At 35.2% G+C, this 20370-nt stretch overlaps 1 protein-coding gene across 3 annotated transcripts in view; it reads left to right on the top strand.

Moving 5' to 3' along the window:
* Positions 1-20370, top strand: part of LOC128674683 (uncharacterized protein) — an 85801-nt gene that overhangs the window by 59995 nt on the left and 5436 nt on the right. The window contains exon 2 of one of the 3 annotated variants that reach the window (XM_053753485.2): positions 1949-1967. The exons of the other annotated variants lie outside the window; for them this stretch is intronic. Within the exon in view, the coding sequence (XP_053609460.1) occupies positions 1949-1952 (4 nt within the window). The 3' untranslated portion in view covers positions 1953-1967. Of the gene's footprint in view, positions 1-1948; positions 1968-20370 lie in introns of those variants that run through there. 3 annotated transcript variants of the gene reach the window in all.

Raw genomic sequence — 20370 nt, forward strand, 5'->3', positions numbered from 1 at the left:
TTTTTTGCTACCATTACCAGAATGGAAAACAATATAATTTTCAAAACAAAAAGCTACATCAAAAATTATCATTTACAACAAATTTTAGTTTTCTCTCAAAATCACCGCCGTATAGGTCTTGCAGGTAAAGTAGACATACAGTCGACTGTACCAAAGGTACCTTCATAAAAATCCTAAATGGCTCCTAAAATTGATAATCTTTTGAACAAAAAAGATCTAACCGCGATAAAGCCAGCCTTTTTTCAGTCAATTGAATTTCACCAAAGGTTTTCCTCGCAATTTTCTCTGAACTCCTAAGCCAATCTTTAGTCTAAAATTGTATTAGTTATTGTAACCTAAAAAATAAGAGGACTGAGTAAATTTTTATCGAACACGTAATTTTAACATTGAGTCACATGATAACGAGCGGCAAACTGAAGAAATACTTACACATTATATAACATGCAAGGATTTAAAATATTTTCAATTAACAGAGTCAGTTTGTATATAACGGTATTTACATTCATTCATATTACATTCAAAATGATTCATTTGTCGCTCATTTAAGAGCTATACGTAAACTAAAAGCGGAAAAGATAGACATGATTTTCATACAAACTTTCACCCCCAATTATAGTCATTTGGGGGTTAATATTGGAAAAAATAGGAGCCATGTTTAAACGGCGGTCTTTAACTACATGCATACCAAATTAAATCAATATCGGTTCAGCGGTTTACCCGTGAAAGCGTAACAGATAAATAGACAGACTTCCGCATTTATATCTAGCTGCGCACGGGGCTTCGCTTCTTCTAATACTAACAGCCCGTCCCGTCTTCGCTCGGGTTAAAACTTAATAAATCATACCTCCAAACCTAACACTCTATCTATTGATGAAAACCTTATGAAAATCCGTGCAGTAGTTTTTGAATTTATCGCGAACAGACAGACAGACGTGGTACGGTACAGTCGGGGGTACAAATAATTGACACATGTACTTTTTATCCCGAATTTCGGGATAAAAAGTACATGTGTTTTTTCAGGTTATAGTTACCTATTCTACCCGAATGTATCAAATCCCATCCAGCAGATTTTGCGTGAAAGATTAACAAATATTACATATATCCTTACAAACTTTCGAATTTATAATATTAGTAGGAGTATGGATAAGGATATGAGTTTGTTTTCTCTATTACATAAATACAAATATCAGTACTTTCTAAACTAAGTTTAGCGAATAGCGTTTATTTTATAGATCGTGTTGTATTTCTTGAAGCACCAGTTAATCTTAACTCGGCGAATCCAATATACATTGACCTACTTCATTTATCGTTCCTTGAATACCTTTCTGTACGTGTATTATATATGTACGTATATATAGTAATCTAATTACTGTACCGGTAAATGACTATGTTAGCGTGATTTGATTAAATATGTATGTTATGTACATCGCTAATTGGATGGAAGATATAAAGAGATTTCAGTTTATCTACTAGCTGTGCGGTGTGGCTTCAGTTGTTTGCAGAATAAACTAATTATATATAATACTAACGGCCCGTCCCGTCTTCGCTCGGGTTAAAACTTAATAAATCATACCTCTAAACCTAACACTCTATCTATTGATGAAAACCTTATGAAAATCCGTGCAGTAGTTTTTGAATTTATCGCGAACAGACAGACAGACGTGGTACGGTACAGTCGGGGGTACAAATAATTACCCACCTCCATATACCCATAGTTTGTCAACGTCAAACTATATGTAATTTATGTGGCGCTGCGGTTGACAATACTTAACCTAGCGATCAAAATTGAAATTTGTTAGAAGGATAAAATACGTCCTGAAATTCCCACGGGAGCACTGCTGAATTTGTCTATTTTTGTCTATGTTTGTGAATTTATACTACAGCTAAACATATTTCTCATCGTGTTTTATAATAATTACTAATTCTTTTTCTTTTTCTTTATTTTCAGGTAAGCATCAACAATTTTCATCAGTTTTAAAGTAAGGTAAAATTCAGTACTCAGTGTTACGATTTTAGGGTTAATATTTAAGTATTTCTAGTTCAATCATTACTATACGATGGCAAGTAAAATACTATCGTATTGGACAATTTTTCCATTCCATATATAACAGAAACCTCAACCATATCCTTGCGTGGATGTCGTACAAGGCAACTAAGGGACTAAAAGCCTTGACGGTTAATGTGTTACCGTAATGGTACCGTAAAATCGCAGTATATAGCCTAATATACAAAATTTTAAAATTTCGCATTATTAGATGTTTTAAATCTTACTAATATTATAAAATGCGAAAGTTTGTGTGTATGTATGTTTGTCACTCTATCACGCACAATTTACTGGACGGATTGTTATGAAATTCGGTGCACGGGTAGAATATAACCTAGAATAACACGTAGGGTACATTTTATTCCGAAATTCCCACGATAGTTAACGTCAAAGTTGACTGATACAAATGATCGACAAAAATATTTTTAATGGTAAATTATATGAAAATTCAATAGTTCCTATGGTATTTTTTTTTTAAAACTACAGAGAATGATGAAAGAAAATCTCTAAAATATAACTTTTTTTATTTTGTTGGGACATGTTGTGAAACGTTGTACCTTTCAGGGACAATTCGTACTCGCATCTGCTATTACGATCCCAATACTATAATCCTATTCAGATTGGGCAATCCCATCAATCGGTGTATCCCGCAGGCAATCCCTCGGGATCGGGGTAGACACGGGATAACAAGCGGTTTGTTATGCCAAATACGATAACTCTCTACAGGAAAAAATATATAATAAGATTTATTTATACACAAACTATACACCCCGAGTTTTCCTTGAATGGTTATTATGTATTCTGCTTATGAAGCCTGTGGTTCCGCCCTAGAATTAGACCCTATCGTACGAGGCGACTAAGGAACATAACTTTAACAGCTGATAGGAAATAATATCATTGCCCCGTTGAAAAGTTACAGTCGAATGTTCGATTTTTAAAGTTTGTCTTTTAACGTGCAGTTTTCAACCCAACTAAAGTGATAATTTGTGTCCGTCCAAATCAAAAGGGACCTTATAGCGCCCGGCATTTACGCCATTATTGCCGTTGTTTTGTATTCGAACAACGGCATAAATATATTATAAAGACCTAAGTGCCAGCCGCCATAAGGTCCTTTTTGATTTGGACGGCCAGATTTAATTTCGCAAAGAAGCATAGGAAGAACGAGCAGAGTCTTCCTATGCTTCTTTGCGTAATTGATTCCTTTTTACCATTTATCGACACATGTAGTCAGTGGTCATAAATAGTCAATTGAATAACCCATCGGTTGGAACTAATTGTCGTCCATCTTTTTCTTTTCTACATCTTTTCCCCGACAATACTAAAACTTAAAGGTAGGTCTCTGCTCGCTTTTTTGTTCTCCTCGGAATCAAAATGAGAATATTTCAATAATAAATCGCAAATCCGGGGCAAACGGATGTTGTACATACAAACAAACAATCGATAGATCAACATGAACATCTGGTGATCTACTACGCCATTAAAAACCGTATTACGAGAACCATAAGACGCAAATTAAGGATAACGACTAGTGTTGTCCCGTTCCCGTGTTTCCATTCTGGAAAACTTTTCCAAGAATTTAATAAAAGTCTCAAGATTGCGGGATTGATTTCAATACATTCGAACTCGATATGTTTCAAAATATAATATTACATGAGAATTTATGTGAACAATTCAGTATAGAATTACTGGATTTTTGGAGACAGTCGTATAAAATTAAAATTTAAATAATAAAATTAAAAAATTAGTTATAAAATTTAAAATTGATTGTTTTACAAATAAAATTACACTGTACTTAACCGCATTGTATGAATATAAGTATTTTCTATTCAGGAAAAATCTTGACGCGCAACGGACGGAAGTTGACGTAATATACTCTAGCGTAGAGTAACAAGTAGATATTCAGATATTTTTCCGAATAGTTTATAAGTGTAGTAAACATCTCGTAAAGTCAGAGCAAAACACGTAATAAAATTACAAGGATGCACAAAATTGGAAACATTCAAACGTAATTTTCTTGTTAAAAAGGAAAATTTAATATTATCACAGTTTTCCTGTCAATTTCGTGTACGAAACCGGGAAACGTTTCCGCAATGGTCACATCACTATTAACGACTCGAGATAAGGCTTGAAATTATCAGCGTAAGGTTGTATCTTATTGCTATAGCCATAAGGACGGTTTATTGTCTACCTATATACTTAGTATGTTATAAATTACATCCGTTTCCTTTAAGGCGAAGAGCTATGTTTTACAAGTCTTGTAATAGTGAAATTGTGTTACACACTTTGTTATAGGTATGTATGTATATCTGTATATACACATAATTTGTATTTAGGATTTCGTTTTACTATTTTATTCTCTTCTTCACGGTCCTCTTCCTTAGTCCTCATGACTGAGGGTCGTGGTCATTACGTGGAATGAAACACACCCTTTTCCATTTCACACACAAGTTAATAAATCAACCAGTGTGCAGGTTTCCTCACGATGTTTCCCTTCACCGGAAGCAAGTGGTGGTCTATGAAAACTACTACACGTGAGTCAGATCCGTATATAAACTCATGAGTAGGATTCGAACCTGGGACCTTTCTATGGACAGGCAACTATTACACCCCCAACTCTTCGAATTCCTCACCTGTTGATGAGCTACGGTGCCACGTACACAGACACACTTAGCGGTCAAACTTATATCACCCCTCTTTTTGCGTCGGGGTTTAAAAATATCTGAATATGTAAATGTTACAGTCGCTCACAGCTTGCGCCTGTCAATAAGTCCTCCTTTTAACGCACACACATACACGCAAACCTCACACACACAACCAACCAAACGTCGCTTTATCGATCTCCTCGAGATACACAACATATAAAGCATACATATGTCAACGGCAAAAGTTACATCGGTATTCGAGAATAATTCGTATTGCCAAGTGCTAGATTCTAAATTTCTTTGCGAGTCCTCGACCTAGAAACAGGGGTCGTATTAAATTGCACCAGTACCGTATTTAGAGTTATGAAAATGAAATATTCTTTTTTTTTTTTTTGGCGTTGTCATTAATTTTATGTAACTACTATCGGCATTCAGTCCGTGTAAGCCTCACGAGCTCTTATAAGTATTATTTTTATAGATCTTGGCTGGGCTCAAAGTTTTTATAGTTATTGCCGAGGTAACAGACGTCAATAAAGCTATATTACTTACTATTAAAAGCTGTTTGATATACTTTTTCTCTCTTTCGCATTAAGCGTTTTTTCGGTTTCTTTACAGCCATAAAGTCGGAGCACAGAGACCGCTGCGCTGTTCCGCGTTTTGTATAATCTGTGACCTGATTAAAAGATGTTAATCAATCCCAATTAAGATGAAAAATAAAATTCATTCCCTTCACGTGTTCAATATTTTATTGACCTCTTTGTCGGCGTCATTAACGTGTAAACTGATCAACCCACCCGCTTAAAAATCCTAGCGTTGAGCCCTTTCATTTGATTATTTGATACGATAGTCGAAAAAAAATTGTTTTTCACAAAGTCCAATGGCGTTGCACAGCCGCCATGTTCGGTTTTTTAACGTCATCTGTCTAAGAAAACTCGGAAAGTTAAGACGATAGTAACATAAAGTTAAGAAGATAGTTCAGCGGTTTTGGAGATATGAGGTAATAAAGAATATTACATACATACAAGATACGCGCGAAAAACAATACCCTTCCTTTGCAGTCGGGTAAAAAGGAGATTCGCATTGTGTTGGGAAACTAACAAGACCGACTAATTTAAATACACACTCAAATGTCACAAAAAAAGTCTCGAGAATTTTAAAAAAATATTTTCAGTTTTTAAATTGGAACAAAAATCTGGTATCATAAACAGCTTTCGCGTCGTATTGATTTGAGGGGCACGATGATTTTGTATGGACTTATTTGCTCAAGTGAGCAAATAAATCCATACAAAATCATCGTAAATGTATGATTAATGTAATTACTAAGTAGTAATCACATTAATCATACAAATACACTGAAATCATGTGCAGGTTTCCTCATACATTTCCCTAAATGTGCAAAACTACTTTCCTTCATTAAGCAACAATGTCCACGCGACGCGTTTCACGGGAATTCTCAACGGAAGAAAAGCCGTGAGGCATTCCTAGCTCGCACGCAACTCATTGATATATATATATACTTATTTTTATATAGCGATTAGTTTTCACGCTTACGGTTTGACAACTAATGATGTCGTGCGAAGTGGAGAAGCAAAATGTATGAAAGTGGCCCCTGAGCTCCTACGCGTAGGGGAACGTAACAACTGGGAAGAACTCAAGAATTCAAGGAAACTTTCAAATGAACTATTTAAAAAAAAAAAGACTAATAAAATACCAAAATTCTGAAAAATACACGTAAAATACCGAAATCCTGCTTCGGCGGGAGTTATCCTAGCTTACTTTACTAGCTTCTTCTACTTTAAGAGCAGGACATAATTAGAGATAATTATGTCCTATTTCGTGTACATGTTTTAACACTACCTGCGTCCCGGGACTTCACTCTCGTAGGAATTTCAGGATAAAAAGTACCCTATGTGTTAATCAGGTTATATTTCTACCTTTGTACCAAATCTCATAACAATCCATTCGGTAGATTTTGCGTGAGTAGTAACAAACATACACACATACATCCTCACAAACTTTCGCATTTATAATATTAGTAGGAAGGATGTGCCATGTATTATTTTAAGAATATAATGCAATTCTCGGCTCTGTCTACGCCATGCCATTCATAAAATATATAGCTATATTTATTACAAAAATTCTCATCTGCTCGGTTCTTAATAATGGGACAAAATCTTTATGAATACTTAATGCTTAACAGTTAACTATTTTGGTGAAAATCTGAACGACAATAATGGTTTAATTACAGCACGATTCACCATGATTCCATTATTGATTCCATAAAAAAAAAACATGAACTTGATTCGCTGACTTTGATCCTGCACCGTATTTCCAGTCGGCTGGCCCTAACCGCCGTCCAGCGCCCCTTTGATTGCATTTCGGAAAATTAAACCTACCTACCTCTGTACAACACTACACTTCAGTCATTTAATTGCATGACAGGTACAGCGCACACAACCTCAAATTACCGAAAGCATCGCAATTTCGTCGCTATTACCGTCACGGAAGGTCTATAGTTATGCTAACACGACATGCAGTCTATGTTGAATGTGATGCGACCGGTGCACTGGACACAATGATCATCCAACAAAGTGCATGTCCATTACACTGGCAAATTCATTTAGGTGCCCGCGGGTACAGACGGGCTCAGTTGGTCTGAGCCTAGATTAATTTGAGCACTAATTACAGAAGGTATTAATTGGCTCCGGTCCAGTAGTCGACAGACGACAGATTAAATGTTTATATATTTTGTTACGCGTATTTTTATAGGGTTTGTGCTCTAGATTTCTTGTCATGTTTTAAGGCATATTAAATATAAAAATATTTAATTAGTGCAATTATATCGGTATCGCCCTTCTGGCTGTTTGAATGAGTTTCTTTCGGCATTTCTTCTTAGCAGTGGTCGTTCCGAAATGCTAGTAGTTTGTAGCTTTGGTTAATATAATTTTAATTAGTTGATTTAGAATATGACGTGAAAAAGTGCCTAAGAATTCCTAATTTCTGAATAAATGATTTGATTTTGGTTTTGGAAACACAAATGGACATGCGATCCATCGAATCCAATAGAAATCGGTTCGGTAGTTTCAGGGATTACCCGCCTCCAACATACAAACTCACAAACGCTTACCTCTTTATAATAATCTATACTATTATTATACAGAGGTAAGCGTTTGTGACTTTGTGAGTTTGTATGTTACATTACATTATCCAAGATTGCTATAGGCTATATTTTATCTCAAAATACCCACGGGAGCGAGGACCCGGGTAACATCTAGTAGTATAGAAAAAATATATGTTTTTATTGACAAACGTAAATATATACCTTTATCTCTTCCTCCCATCTGATCAAAGTCCCGGTTGCACCACATTTCCACCAGTTCAAAACATCACGTATCTAAACCTACTGAAATTGAAGATTATATCAAGATAGTCTAGACCCCTCAGATAAATATTCTAAACTAAACAAAACCCCCTTCGAACTCCCTATATTATATTCCATCAACGGATGCCCAAATTAATTATTTTTGTAATTACATTAATCCCGTTTTACGAGCAACCAGGAAAAATAATCTTATTAAGTACGCCCAATAAAATTAACACAAAAAAAAACAAAGCAAAAAGAGGTACCTTTTAACCGCGATCCTTGGCACTAACCACTACGCTTAAGGGTACGCATGGGGTGTAACTTTTGTAGGTCAGGGGTGGTATGGGGTGGAACCCCACGCCCCACCCCCTGGGCCGACCTCCGTGCGTGCTCCAATTGAAGTCCTTCCGCGTTTTTTTTTTCTTTTTCTCTAATTCCAATTAGGACTTTTTTTCTTTTTTTGTCGCAGTAGTTTCTTTGAGAATTAGCGCGTTTTCTTAATTGCAAATGGCGATTAAAGGAAACTTTTTTTGTTACTTTTTTATTAAGTTTACATGACTGACTACGTAGCTTTTGAGATGGTGTAATTTTTTTCCTGCATTTCCTTTTAGTTCTTGCGCGGCCCGATCATATTGCGGGCCTATTGTTGTACAATTGTTTTTGTTATCTCCAGGTTCGAAAGGTTAAATTTTCTTCTTTGTGCCCATTTCATACTGAATGTTGGCCATCAGCTCCTTAAATTTTATCTTATCCAGAGCCAGTCTGAATAATTGTTCGACTGTTTTGACTCCCGTCCACTCTCTGATATTTTTGAGTCAAGACTTCTTGCATTCTTCAACTCTTCGCTTTCCGGCAATCTTTCCGATCATTATAAATACAAGTAGTTGATTTAGTGGAAGACATCCACTTACAAAGTTAGGGTTTCGTGCCTACCCTATATGATACTAATAAACCGACGTACATTTTTTTTTCACCGAAAGGTGTGTGTATCGAACGTCGACCAAATTCTCTTTTTACATAATACCCAGGCGCTTATATCATTAAATTTATTACATACGTAATTTATAAATGGAAGCTATTCTTGGTTAATTACACTTATTGTCCTCTGTTTCAAGGGCTTATAAGTACCGTGTAGTCATTATCGTTAAATATATACGAAGTATAGTTAAATTCTCTGGTCAAATAATCACATGATTTTTACCTTTAAAATTTTTGAATATATTGAAAAGGCTGATCTTTTTGTCTTTTCTAATGTGTTATGAACTTTGATGTATTCTTATGCCACATTTACACTCAGTCCACTGCCACTACTGCCGCTGCCGGAAATATTTTCCTAAATACTTCTGCGGCGATGACGACGCGAGTGAGCGATTACACTCAGCCTTCATATTCTTATTCTCTCTCTCTCTCTCTCTCTCTCTCTCTCTTCTTTATTTATCAACTCGCAAAAATTACTGACGTCGATCTCGTCGAAATCGTAAAATATTAAAGAATACATCACGAGATTAGTGGACGACCCCTAACATATTCGTGTCATTATGTTATTTCAGTGGGCGAAGTGCGGGTTAACATTTCACTTCTCACCATCGAATCGATTCGAAGTGAGACGCAGCGAACCATTCACATTATCTTGTGGTTGTCGTTGCGTCACAATTGGCGCAATGTGATTGAAATGCAAACCCACACTAACCTCTCAGATGCTCTCTCTCACGCGTAACTATATTTTCACAAGTGGCGATAGGTCCGAACTTCGTATCCTAAATTCAAACCGTGTTCAGAAAATCCTTAGGAAAATCCTCATCCTACCTAGATCATCATAATTGTCGTAGAATGACCCCTTTAGAGACAATCGTCTAATCATTTCGATTGACGTTACAAGATACATACTCTGTGACCCGGCAATTGGCGCCAATTGGCCTGTGACCGCGCCGCTACATAAAGCTTTGGCTACACAGGCGCCAGCATAATAAATAAAATATTAATAATAAATATCCTACAAATATTTATAACTCTAAAAAAGTCTATTAGAGTGAAACTATAATTGAATTTTCCGTCGATAATCACATAGGAGTGACCAGTCTTACTATTCTTATCTTTTCTACTCTTTCTCCATTTCAAATGGTTTTTGGCATCCTAATTTATCACTGCGGCCAATTGTGGAGAAGTACCTGATCATTGAACTAACTGACCGAGCGAGCCAAGCGAGCGAGATCTACAAATCGACTTGGGGCAAAAATACATTTTTTGTATACTATGTTTGTAACGCGATAACTTTCGAACCGATGATCTGATTTTGATGAAATTTGAAAAGTATGTAGGATCTGTTAATATAATTTTTAACTTTTAACTTCGTGGGGCAACAAAATCGGTCACAATTATGTAAAAATTTATCGTGTTCACTATGTCTAAGTTCGCGGCGAACAACTGGTTAATTCAATCACACAACATTACAAATCTTTCCTCTATAGAAGTATAAAAATTCCATGTTGTAGCTTACACAACAATACATTAAATTATAGATTCATCCCAGTAATGAACTAAAGAATGTTATACCTTCCTATACTCGATCTCGCTAAAACGAATAATTTTGGTACACGGGTAGAAATGACATGACATAGGGTAGTTTTTAATAAAACCTAAATAAACTGTATTTATTTTGGAACAATGGATATCTGTGTCTGTCATTTTACTTGCAGATTTAACACAACATTTTTACATTACAGACATATTCAGTAAACTTACTAATCAGCTAGGTTTCCTCACGCTAGTATTATTCACCGGAAGCTGACTTATATCCGGTTGCCATGATTGCAGGATAACAATTTACTTATTTCTGTAATTCTGACTATTCAAAGAAATATTTTCCTAAGACTTCTTAGAAGTACCCACCCACACTTAAGAAAAGTACGGTTAACAACAACAAAATTAGGTAACCAATGTACATAAAGATAGATTTTCTTATCTGTCTCGTCCCACTGCTGGGCAAAGATCTCCCCTAACTCCTTCCAAGCCGTTTTATCTGATAACAAATCTAACCATGATGACAAATCTATATCAAAATCAGTTCCACCGTTCGCCACGGACAGACATACAATACACACGTTAAATTTATAGTTCCTACTGTCGTGGATGGTTAAAAAATAATAAATCGTGTAATTAACAAAACTGATGAATGAAAACGATATTCACACATACATTTTCTTATTTGTTTCATATAGATACCTTTATGCATTTTTGACCGAGCGAGCAAAACGAGCGAGGTCTGACATTCTACTTGGGGCAAAAATACATTTTTTGTATGTATGTATTTTTGTTTGTAACGCGATAACTTTCGAACCGTTGGTCTGATTTTGATGAAATTTAAAAGGTATGTAGGATTCTATGGTAGGATATGTAAATAGAATGTTTAAGTTCATCAGCAAATCGTTTTTGAAATATTCACAATTTTATTAAAATTTATTGTGTTCGCGAGGTCTAAGTTCGTCGCGAATAACTAGTATTTTTTTGTTGTTGACTGTACCTAGTACTTTAGATGTAGTAACTGCTTTGTTTACCGAGAGTCGAGTTTCAGCAATAAATCTCAAGTTACTTTACAAAGAAACGCCCTGAATAAGTCCTACAATGGAACTTTTGTAGGTAGAAATTATAAAAAAATACTTATCGCTAATTGATGAATTAATTTAAGACTCAAATTGGATTCTCGTTTTAAAAATTTGAAATGAATACATACTTTTTTTTTTATTTAGTTACAATATAAGTCATTCTTTTTTGTCGAACAATTTTACAAATAAAATATAACGGGTTAAATCAATTTCAACAAATTACTTAATGTAATCTAAATATTTTATAAATATAACAATTAAGAATTATGAATATTAAGTATTAACATTTATATAAATGCTTATTACCATTTATGATTGAAAAAAGTATACTTGTAAGTATATTTGCTTGTAATACTTTTTTGTTTTTTTTTAAAGAGTTAGTTATGATTTTTTAATTAGTTTTAGTTTATTGTAGATCATTATTAATTTATATTTTTGAATAACTAGAAATTTGGAAAATCGTTAATTATTATCGCTTATTAATATTTATTTAATTTCAAATTCAAATTCAAATAATTTATTCAGAAATTAGACCTTCACAGGCACTTTTTCTCGTCAATCTTTATATTTATAGTTATTTCTCACAAGCTACGAACTACTGGAAACAATTAGAAAACAATGTAATGAAAATAGTTAAATATATGAGTTACATTTTTCTAAATCGGTTACATATGCACCGTGTGGTTCTAGGTTTATCCACGTCGGAGCCATATCACTCGCTCCATTCAATTTATCTGAAGGTCCTGTAATGTCAAAACGACGAGCAAGTGACCGCGGCTTCGCCTGCATTTCATTTTGAATGAATGAATGAGGGAACGAATGAACGAACTCGCTTTTGTACATTACGAGATAGACCTTGTTATTCATAAACAAATAAAGCATACTGCTAAAATATTTTTATCACTATCGCTTTACAAAATTCAGTATTGACAGAACGAGACAAAACATGCTTAAAGTATGTTTTATCTTTTTATTAATAATGCAAAATAATAAACATTATCAACAGCCATTTAAACGTCCCCACTGCTTTGACCCTGGCCTTCCTTATGGATGGATAAGGAGTATGGGCCATGACCCACCACGCGGGCCCAGTGCGTATTGGCGGGTTTTAACGACTGCAAATACAACCGGGACGAACGGCTTAACGTGCCTTCCAAAACACGGAGAAGCGCCAAGATAATACATTTTTGAATGGGTGACCAGAAAACTTAAAATATACACGCCACTATAGTCTCACAATGAAAATAAGTCTTAACAATAGGGCTTAATATTTAAATCGGTTCCTTGTTGAAAGTCGCTGACGTGAAATGTCACAATTTCATCTGTTGACCTTCTGGGACGCCAGTAATTTACGATTCCGAGCTGATAGGCCACCAGGCACTAACTGCCAACTTTAAGCTTGAACTATTACGTAAAGCGAGGCACTATCAATCATCGAATTACTGTGCCCTTTCTGAAATTGTAGGCACCCCTAGGCATTGGATTGATTAGAAGAAATGTTGTGCAAAGTCAAGCTTATTTCAAAATTAGACGAACGAACGAAAGAACGAACGAACGTATGATTTTCGTTCCTAACTTCATGGTAATAGGTAACATACGGGCTTACTACTTACGTATTTCTTCCAATGTATCCTTAAAATTGTATAAAAATGACAATTTCATTACATTTATGTCGCAATATTTTATTATTACGAGCCATGCCCACGGGTCGCGCGTTTAAGGGGCCATTAATATTTTATGTTTCGGCTTCGTGATCAAAACAAAAATAAGTAAATAATAGAACAATTCTGAACACTGTTTAGTAATGTTATTACGCCATGCCTAATCATAAAAAAGTAACCTTTTAACTTGGAACTGACTTACGGTAAAATGTACACATTTGGCCTTTTTCAATATCATCATATTTACATAGGTATTCTATCAGGAGGGTATTTAGAAAACCTGGGCAAATTTATACATTATGCGACAAAAAGCGATTTCTTACCAGGGGACATTTTGCGAAAGGGGCATTTCGCGAAAATGTCATTTTGCGAAAATGTCATTTTGCGAAAATGTCATTTTGCGAAAATGTCATTTTGCGAAAATGTCATTTTGCGAAAATGACATTTTGCGAAAATGTCATTTTGCAAAAGAGTAATTTTGCGAAAGGGTCATTTTGCAAAAGGGTCATTTTGCGAAAGGGTCATTTTGCGAAAATGACATTTTGCGAAAGGGTCATTTTGCGACGAAACGCTATTATATTAGCGATTCTTTCCACCTGTCTTCACAAGCTGGAACTACTTAATAAATTTCTTCTGAATTAAGTACCTAAATACTTGTTTTGGTATTCATAAATAAAGAATTGTGTATAAAAAGACGATACACATGACAAACTACTTTCATTGTAATGCTAATGGAGTGATTTGCCATCTTAAATGTATGTTTCCCATCTCCACTCTCTGATCTTCACGATTCTCGACCACCATTTTAAATAGTTTATAACCAAGTAAATTACTGAAGAGAAAAAGTTATAAAGCAAGCTTAAATTAGTGTCACTACAACACGTTGCTAACCAACATACATTGCACGTGGTCGTTTCACCCCGAAATGTCGAATAACCTATGAATTATGGTTGACATTAAGAGCTGTATGTTTTGTAACCGGTTACATTGTTACCGGTTATCTTTGTAACCTATCAATAAAGTGTTTACTAAGTACATGTAGGTAGGTACAGTACAGGCCCGCCTGTGGATCGAAAGGTCCCAGGTTCAAATCCTACTCGTGCCATATGAGTTTATATACCAATTTGACTCGTGTGTAGTAGTTTTCATAGACCACCACTTGCTTCCGATGAAAGATAACATCCAACAAAGAGCAAAGGCAATGGCAAACCACTCCATGAATAGTGCCTAGAATGTTGTTGTGTTCCACGTAATTCCCTCAGACATGAGGAAATACGACTGTAAAGAGAACTAACTGCATAGTTATTCGCTTTTGCGCTTAATTGAGAGAGATTGAATGGAAATCATTAGAGCTGTAGACAAATGATCATGTAAATTTAGGATAGTCGATCGAAATGACGACCTCGCGGTGGCGCGACCGTGGTAAAGTGCTTTCCTCTGAACGGAGAGGTCGCGGGTTCGACCCCGGTCGGGTCATGATGGAAAATGATCATTTTCTGATTGGCCCGGGCCAATCTTGGATGTTTATCTATATATGTATTTGTTATAAACTATAGTATCGTAACTATAGTAACTTAGTTTGGGGCTAGCTCAATCTGTGTGATTTGTCCTAATATATTTATTTATATTTAGTATCGTAATGTTATCATTAAAAGATCTATCGTTCCCTATGTTTACACATATTATAAAAAGAATTACCCTGTCGCGTCTGTCTGTATGAGCTCGAAAACTACCAGACGGATTTTTGTATGGTTCTCACCAATAATTTGTGTGATCGTAGAGGAAGGTTTATAATTCATTATGGTTTACCCGAGCGAAGCCGGGCGGGCGGTTCCTTATAATGCTGTTTGTGCTTATTAGTTTCCGTGATTTGTTGTACCTAAGGTAATGACCCAAAATGATATGATTCCGTGTCTACTTCTCATTAAACCTAGTTCTAGATGATTACTGTTTTAAACACGAATATTGATTGGGACCTGATTTATTTGACTGTTTTATACTGATATTGAAAGTGCGTCGCAAAATCAGGTATAATACATATCCACTTAAATAAGTAACTAACATAGTTTTAAGAACATTGTTACTAACACTTAATATGGTATTTATTTATTGCCGAAATAAACAATTATTATTATTATTATTATAGTGTGTCTAAACTCCTACGGATATGGTTGTATGGGTTATTTTTCCTGCTTCAATACTTATAACCTATGGTTCACATTTGACGTTTAAAGACAGTACGTTTTCGGTAAATTGTAATAGGGCATATTATTGCTCAGCGCAGATGGCGCTACTGGTACAACTAAGGTACAAAAACATTACCAATGGAGGCAAAAAGCGCCAATTTTCAATATTGTTGCAGAAAAAGGAAGGATTTAATAGATTATCCTGAAAATATATATAAATAAAACACTATTTTAGGTTATGTTCTGCATTATTTGGTCAACTGTGGTCATAAACTGAAATAAACTTGATTTTGACTGAAGATCTTAACTGTATGAAGTCCATATTTCAATAAGTCTTCACGTCTGAAGTGTTTCTCTTTTTTTAACCGATTACTGGCTCGAAACTTTTACAACGTGAGGCGTATTCCATAGTTATCGAAGTTTTTTTTATCTTATGGATAACGATTTTTCCCAATATTTCGGCACCCGAATGTGCTACATTGTTGTATATTTTCACAAACGAATGCTTACATAATGAAAGGATTAAGTACTCTAAAATAAATGTTTTAATCGACATAGCAAAAGGCGGCAAAGCTTTTGTGTACTTAACATACAGTGCTGTACTCTGGCGGAATAACTGTGCAGTAATACTCCCTACTGAGCCTGGCCTCAAAAAATCGGTCCCACCCCTTATATATACTTCTTTCATCTATGGTCCCACCAAAGATAGTCAATGTTTAGTTTTATTACAACAAATACACCACTACGTTACGTGTTCTAGGAAAATACCACGTCCAGTAAAATGTAGATAAAATGGTTGTTTTGAGCAACAACGGGCATGTCTAGCAGTTTTAGTTTTCCAAACACGTTCCGCCTCACAAATGGCTGTCATTACTGGCAATACTTTGTTTAGTTTAGAGGGTTGCCCGTCGTGAAAATTGTTTTAACTTCCACACACCGGTATAGTGATGTGCCGCCGACAAATACTCTCCTCATCGGAGATTCCTCGAAACGAATGTCTTTAGAATTTCTGAAATTGTTTGTTGGATTCCGGACGGATTGTGTTATTGAAAATTTCGGCATCGAAATAATAGTAAGAGTAAAACTTTATCTGTAAAGATATATAAACCTTATCTGTAAATTAGCTTAGTTCAAATTTTCAATCGTCTGCTAGTATTTCCGTGTACAAATCGACATGGATCAGGTCGGGTGATGGAATCGCTGCTGTCGAATAAATTTGACAAGAAAAAGACATTCCAGCATTAATTTCGTATGATTCCGATTTCGACCGTCAGTGTTTTCGTCTTGGGTTTTAGTGAGCGTCGAGATCATAGATAAAAGAAATATATATTAATTTTATCTATGGTCAAGATTGAGCTGATGCCATTTCTAGCTGTATCGTACGCATGGATTTAATAAGTACTTGTACGCAGTACCTACTAATTACATGATCGTACGCTATATAGTATAAAACAAAGTCGCTTCCCGCTGTCTGTCTGTCCCTTCTTCTTATTTAAGAGCGATGCTCTTGTCGGTGGAGTATACGCCACGCCTCTCTATCCTCGGCTTTGCTTTTAAGGTCTCGATACGTCACAACCTGCCTTCTCTTTCAGTTGGCTTATATAGCTTTTCCTCGGTCTCCCTGGACCTCTTCTTCCTTTCACCTTCCCTTCAAAAATGACTATGTACTTATATTTTTAAAACTACGCAACGGATTTTTATGCGGTAGATACCTAGAGTGATTTAAACGGAAGGTTCATATGTAGGTATATAACATGTAAATATAATATCGCGACCATGCGAAGTCGGGGCGTGTCGCCAGTTAGGTATATACGGAGTTCTTTGAAAAATACAAACTTTAATTCTCTGTATATTTGTAAAACTATTCGAGCCAATACAAATACTGCCTGGAGTATGTTGCAACCTTCTGTTCAATGCAGATAGAAATATGAAAAGTTCGCTTGCGAACTGTTGGCTAACATTTGCATTCGTAATGCACTAAGGTTACAAGGATACTATGCATTTCGTTTAAATTGTGTTAAAATAGGCGTTTAATAGTTTGCAGTTAATTTAGATGTTTGTATTGTTTCTTTACTCCAACCTCCAACTAAGGTGAAGCTCTGAAACATTGACGACCTCGGTGGCGCAGTGGTAAAGTGCTTGCCTCTTTACCGAGAGGTCCCGGGTTCGATCCCCGGTCTGGTCATGATGGAAAATGATCTTTTTCTGATTGGCCCGGGTCTTGGATGTTTATATATATGTATTTGTTATAAAATATAGTATCGTTGAGTTAGTATCCCATAACACATTGGGTATTGCGGATGGAAACGCGAACATCAGCTAGTTTTCAATAATTTATGATTGCAGTAAGTGGGACAAGTTTGCGTGCGTCTCGTCGGATGAGACATAGTTGCATTGGTAATGCGCGCAGCATTAGTAATGCTGCGCGCGCGCAGCATTACCAATGCGACTATGTCTCCATACATACTGTGTAGTGTAGAAAACCGCTAGAGACAATTTTCTTGTTAAGGTGAAGCCACACAAGCCAGGATAAAATCATGTTTTTCTTTTTTATAGCCCGTATTTTGTGTCCCACTGCTGGGCAAAGGCCTCCCCTAAGTTTTGGTGTATGATAAAAATATAATAAAACGATGTAGGATATAAGTTTATTAAATTAATTGTAAGTACATTAAATTAGTACCACAATAATATCAGAATAAAATTTTGGAAGCGACATTAAATGTCCTAATACCGTGTGAATAATAAATAATAAGCTTGCAATAAACTAATTTTTAGGATTAAAATACATAAGTAGATAATATGTAAAATTAATAAAAATTTGAATGAAAAATATACTCAAATATAAATCAACACAAATCGTATGAGAAAAGTCTCGAAAGAAAGAAAACAAGAAAGGGTATATATTATAGTATGATATTAAAATTTTTTTCTTGTGTTCTATCGGTCAATTCCAATAATGCATACCTATACTCCAGATTTCCTATATCATCCATTAATCATATTTTTACATACGTTACAGGAAAACGACAGGGAAAATTAATAATTAAAAACAAAACCCATTCTATACTTGGAATGAAATGAAATTACTATTAAGTAACATAACATTTATTGTAATATTAGTTCTACAAACAAATATAAAAGTGGAAAAATGTCTCATGCATTGACATGCAAGAAAATGTATATTAATGCATCTAATTAAAACCTATTTATCTAATTTATGGTATATATATATAAAGTGCAATAGCAATTTTACAGCTCTTACATAAACGCTATATGTATATTAGATACTAAGTAGTTATGCCTAGAAACCAGGAGGTAATAAAATATCTAAGTGCAGCCGATTATACAATCTGTGTGATTTGTCCAAATATATTTATTTGTTTACTTTTTAACCTATATAAGTGTAAATAATTAAATAATATCGTATAAAATTCAGCTGACGCTCAATGTCTTGTCTATTTCTGTTCTTGAATCTGCAAAATTTTTGTGAGGACCATAAATAGGTATCATTTATTTTTATCATTCGTGTCTTTGAGTCGAAATGGTAAATAAATATATATTATTTAATAATGTACTATGTATAATTTAATAGCTCTTTTGTTTTTATACGTGAACAGAAAATGCTTTTCAGGCTGAACAACTTTTTTTTAGGACGCCATTTTCGTGTCAAGTTTAGCTGCAGTTCTATTATAATGAAGCATCAACTAATATTGCATATTATAAGTGCAAAGATACGATTTGAAGTGACGGATGAAAGGAAACTTCATGCGACAGAGATGCGAATGTTGAGATGGATGTGCGGGGTAACTAGATTAGATAAAATATGGAATGAGCATGTAATATGAAGTATGAAAGTAGCACCAGTTAATGAGAAATTACATAGTTATAGGTTAGGCTGGTATGGTTTAAGAAGAGATTAAATTTACACTCAAAGGGCATTAAAGATGGAAGTAAAGGGTTCCAGGAATAGAGGAAGACCTAAGAAGAAATGGATAGAGTGTGTCAAGGATAGTATGAACAGGAAAGGAATATCAATGGATATGGCGAATGTCAGAACGAAATGGAAGGATGGAAGGAATTTGATGGAACACGCTGTGCCGACCCCACATAAGTGGGATAAATAAGGTCAAGAAGAAGAAGTGCAACACAAGAACAAGTTTTGACGACCTCGGTGGCGCAGTGGTAAGGTTCTTGCCACTGAACCGAGAGGTCCCGGGTTCGATCCCCGGTCGGGTCATGATGGAAAAATGATCTTTTTCTGATTGGCCCGGGTCTTGGATGTTTATTTATATATGTATTTATTATAAAATATAGTATCGTTGAGTTAGTATCCCATAACACAAGTCTCGAACTTACTTTGGGACTAGCTCAATCTGTGTGATTTGTCCTAATATATTTATTATTTATTATTATTATTAAGTGCAAAGATATGTTTGTAATAACAATTTATTGCATAAGACAGATAGACGAGAAACAAAAAAAAACCGCTCCGTGATCTGATTTCCCTCGACTACATGAACTTTTTTCCTGTTGGTTCGATGCAACTAATTGGACTATTGATTCTATCATTTGGACCACATGGTCAAACTAATCGGAAGACGTAAACATTTGATTTCCGGTGACACTAGCAACGACGGATTTATCTCATGGAGGGAACTTTTCCGGCAAACACAAAGTGAAGTCTGTGGAGTAGATGAGGATATATTTCACTTACTTTATATAATAATTATACATACATTCGACTCCATCCATTCAATAATCTATGGATGCATTTATAGCATTCTGCAATTACATGTTAAGTGGTCACCGTTGCACCTCTAATTGCGTACTTAATGCATTTTGACACGTTATTGCAATATCTACTTCAATGC

The sequence above is a fragment of the Plodia interpunctella genome, chromosome 13, assembly GCF_027563975.2.
Source record: "Plodia interpunctella isolate USDA-ARS_2022_Savannah chromosome 13, ilPloInte3.2, whole genome shotgun sequence".
In the NCBI taxonomy this organism is placed as follows: Eukaryota; Metazoa; Arthropoda; class Insecta; order Lepidoptera; family Pyralidae; genus Plodia; species Plodia interpunctella.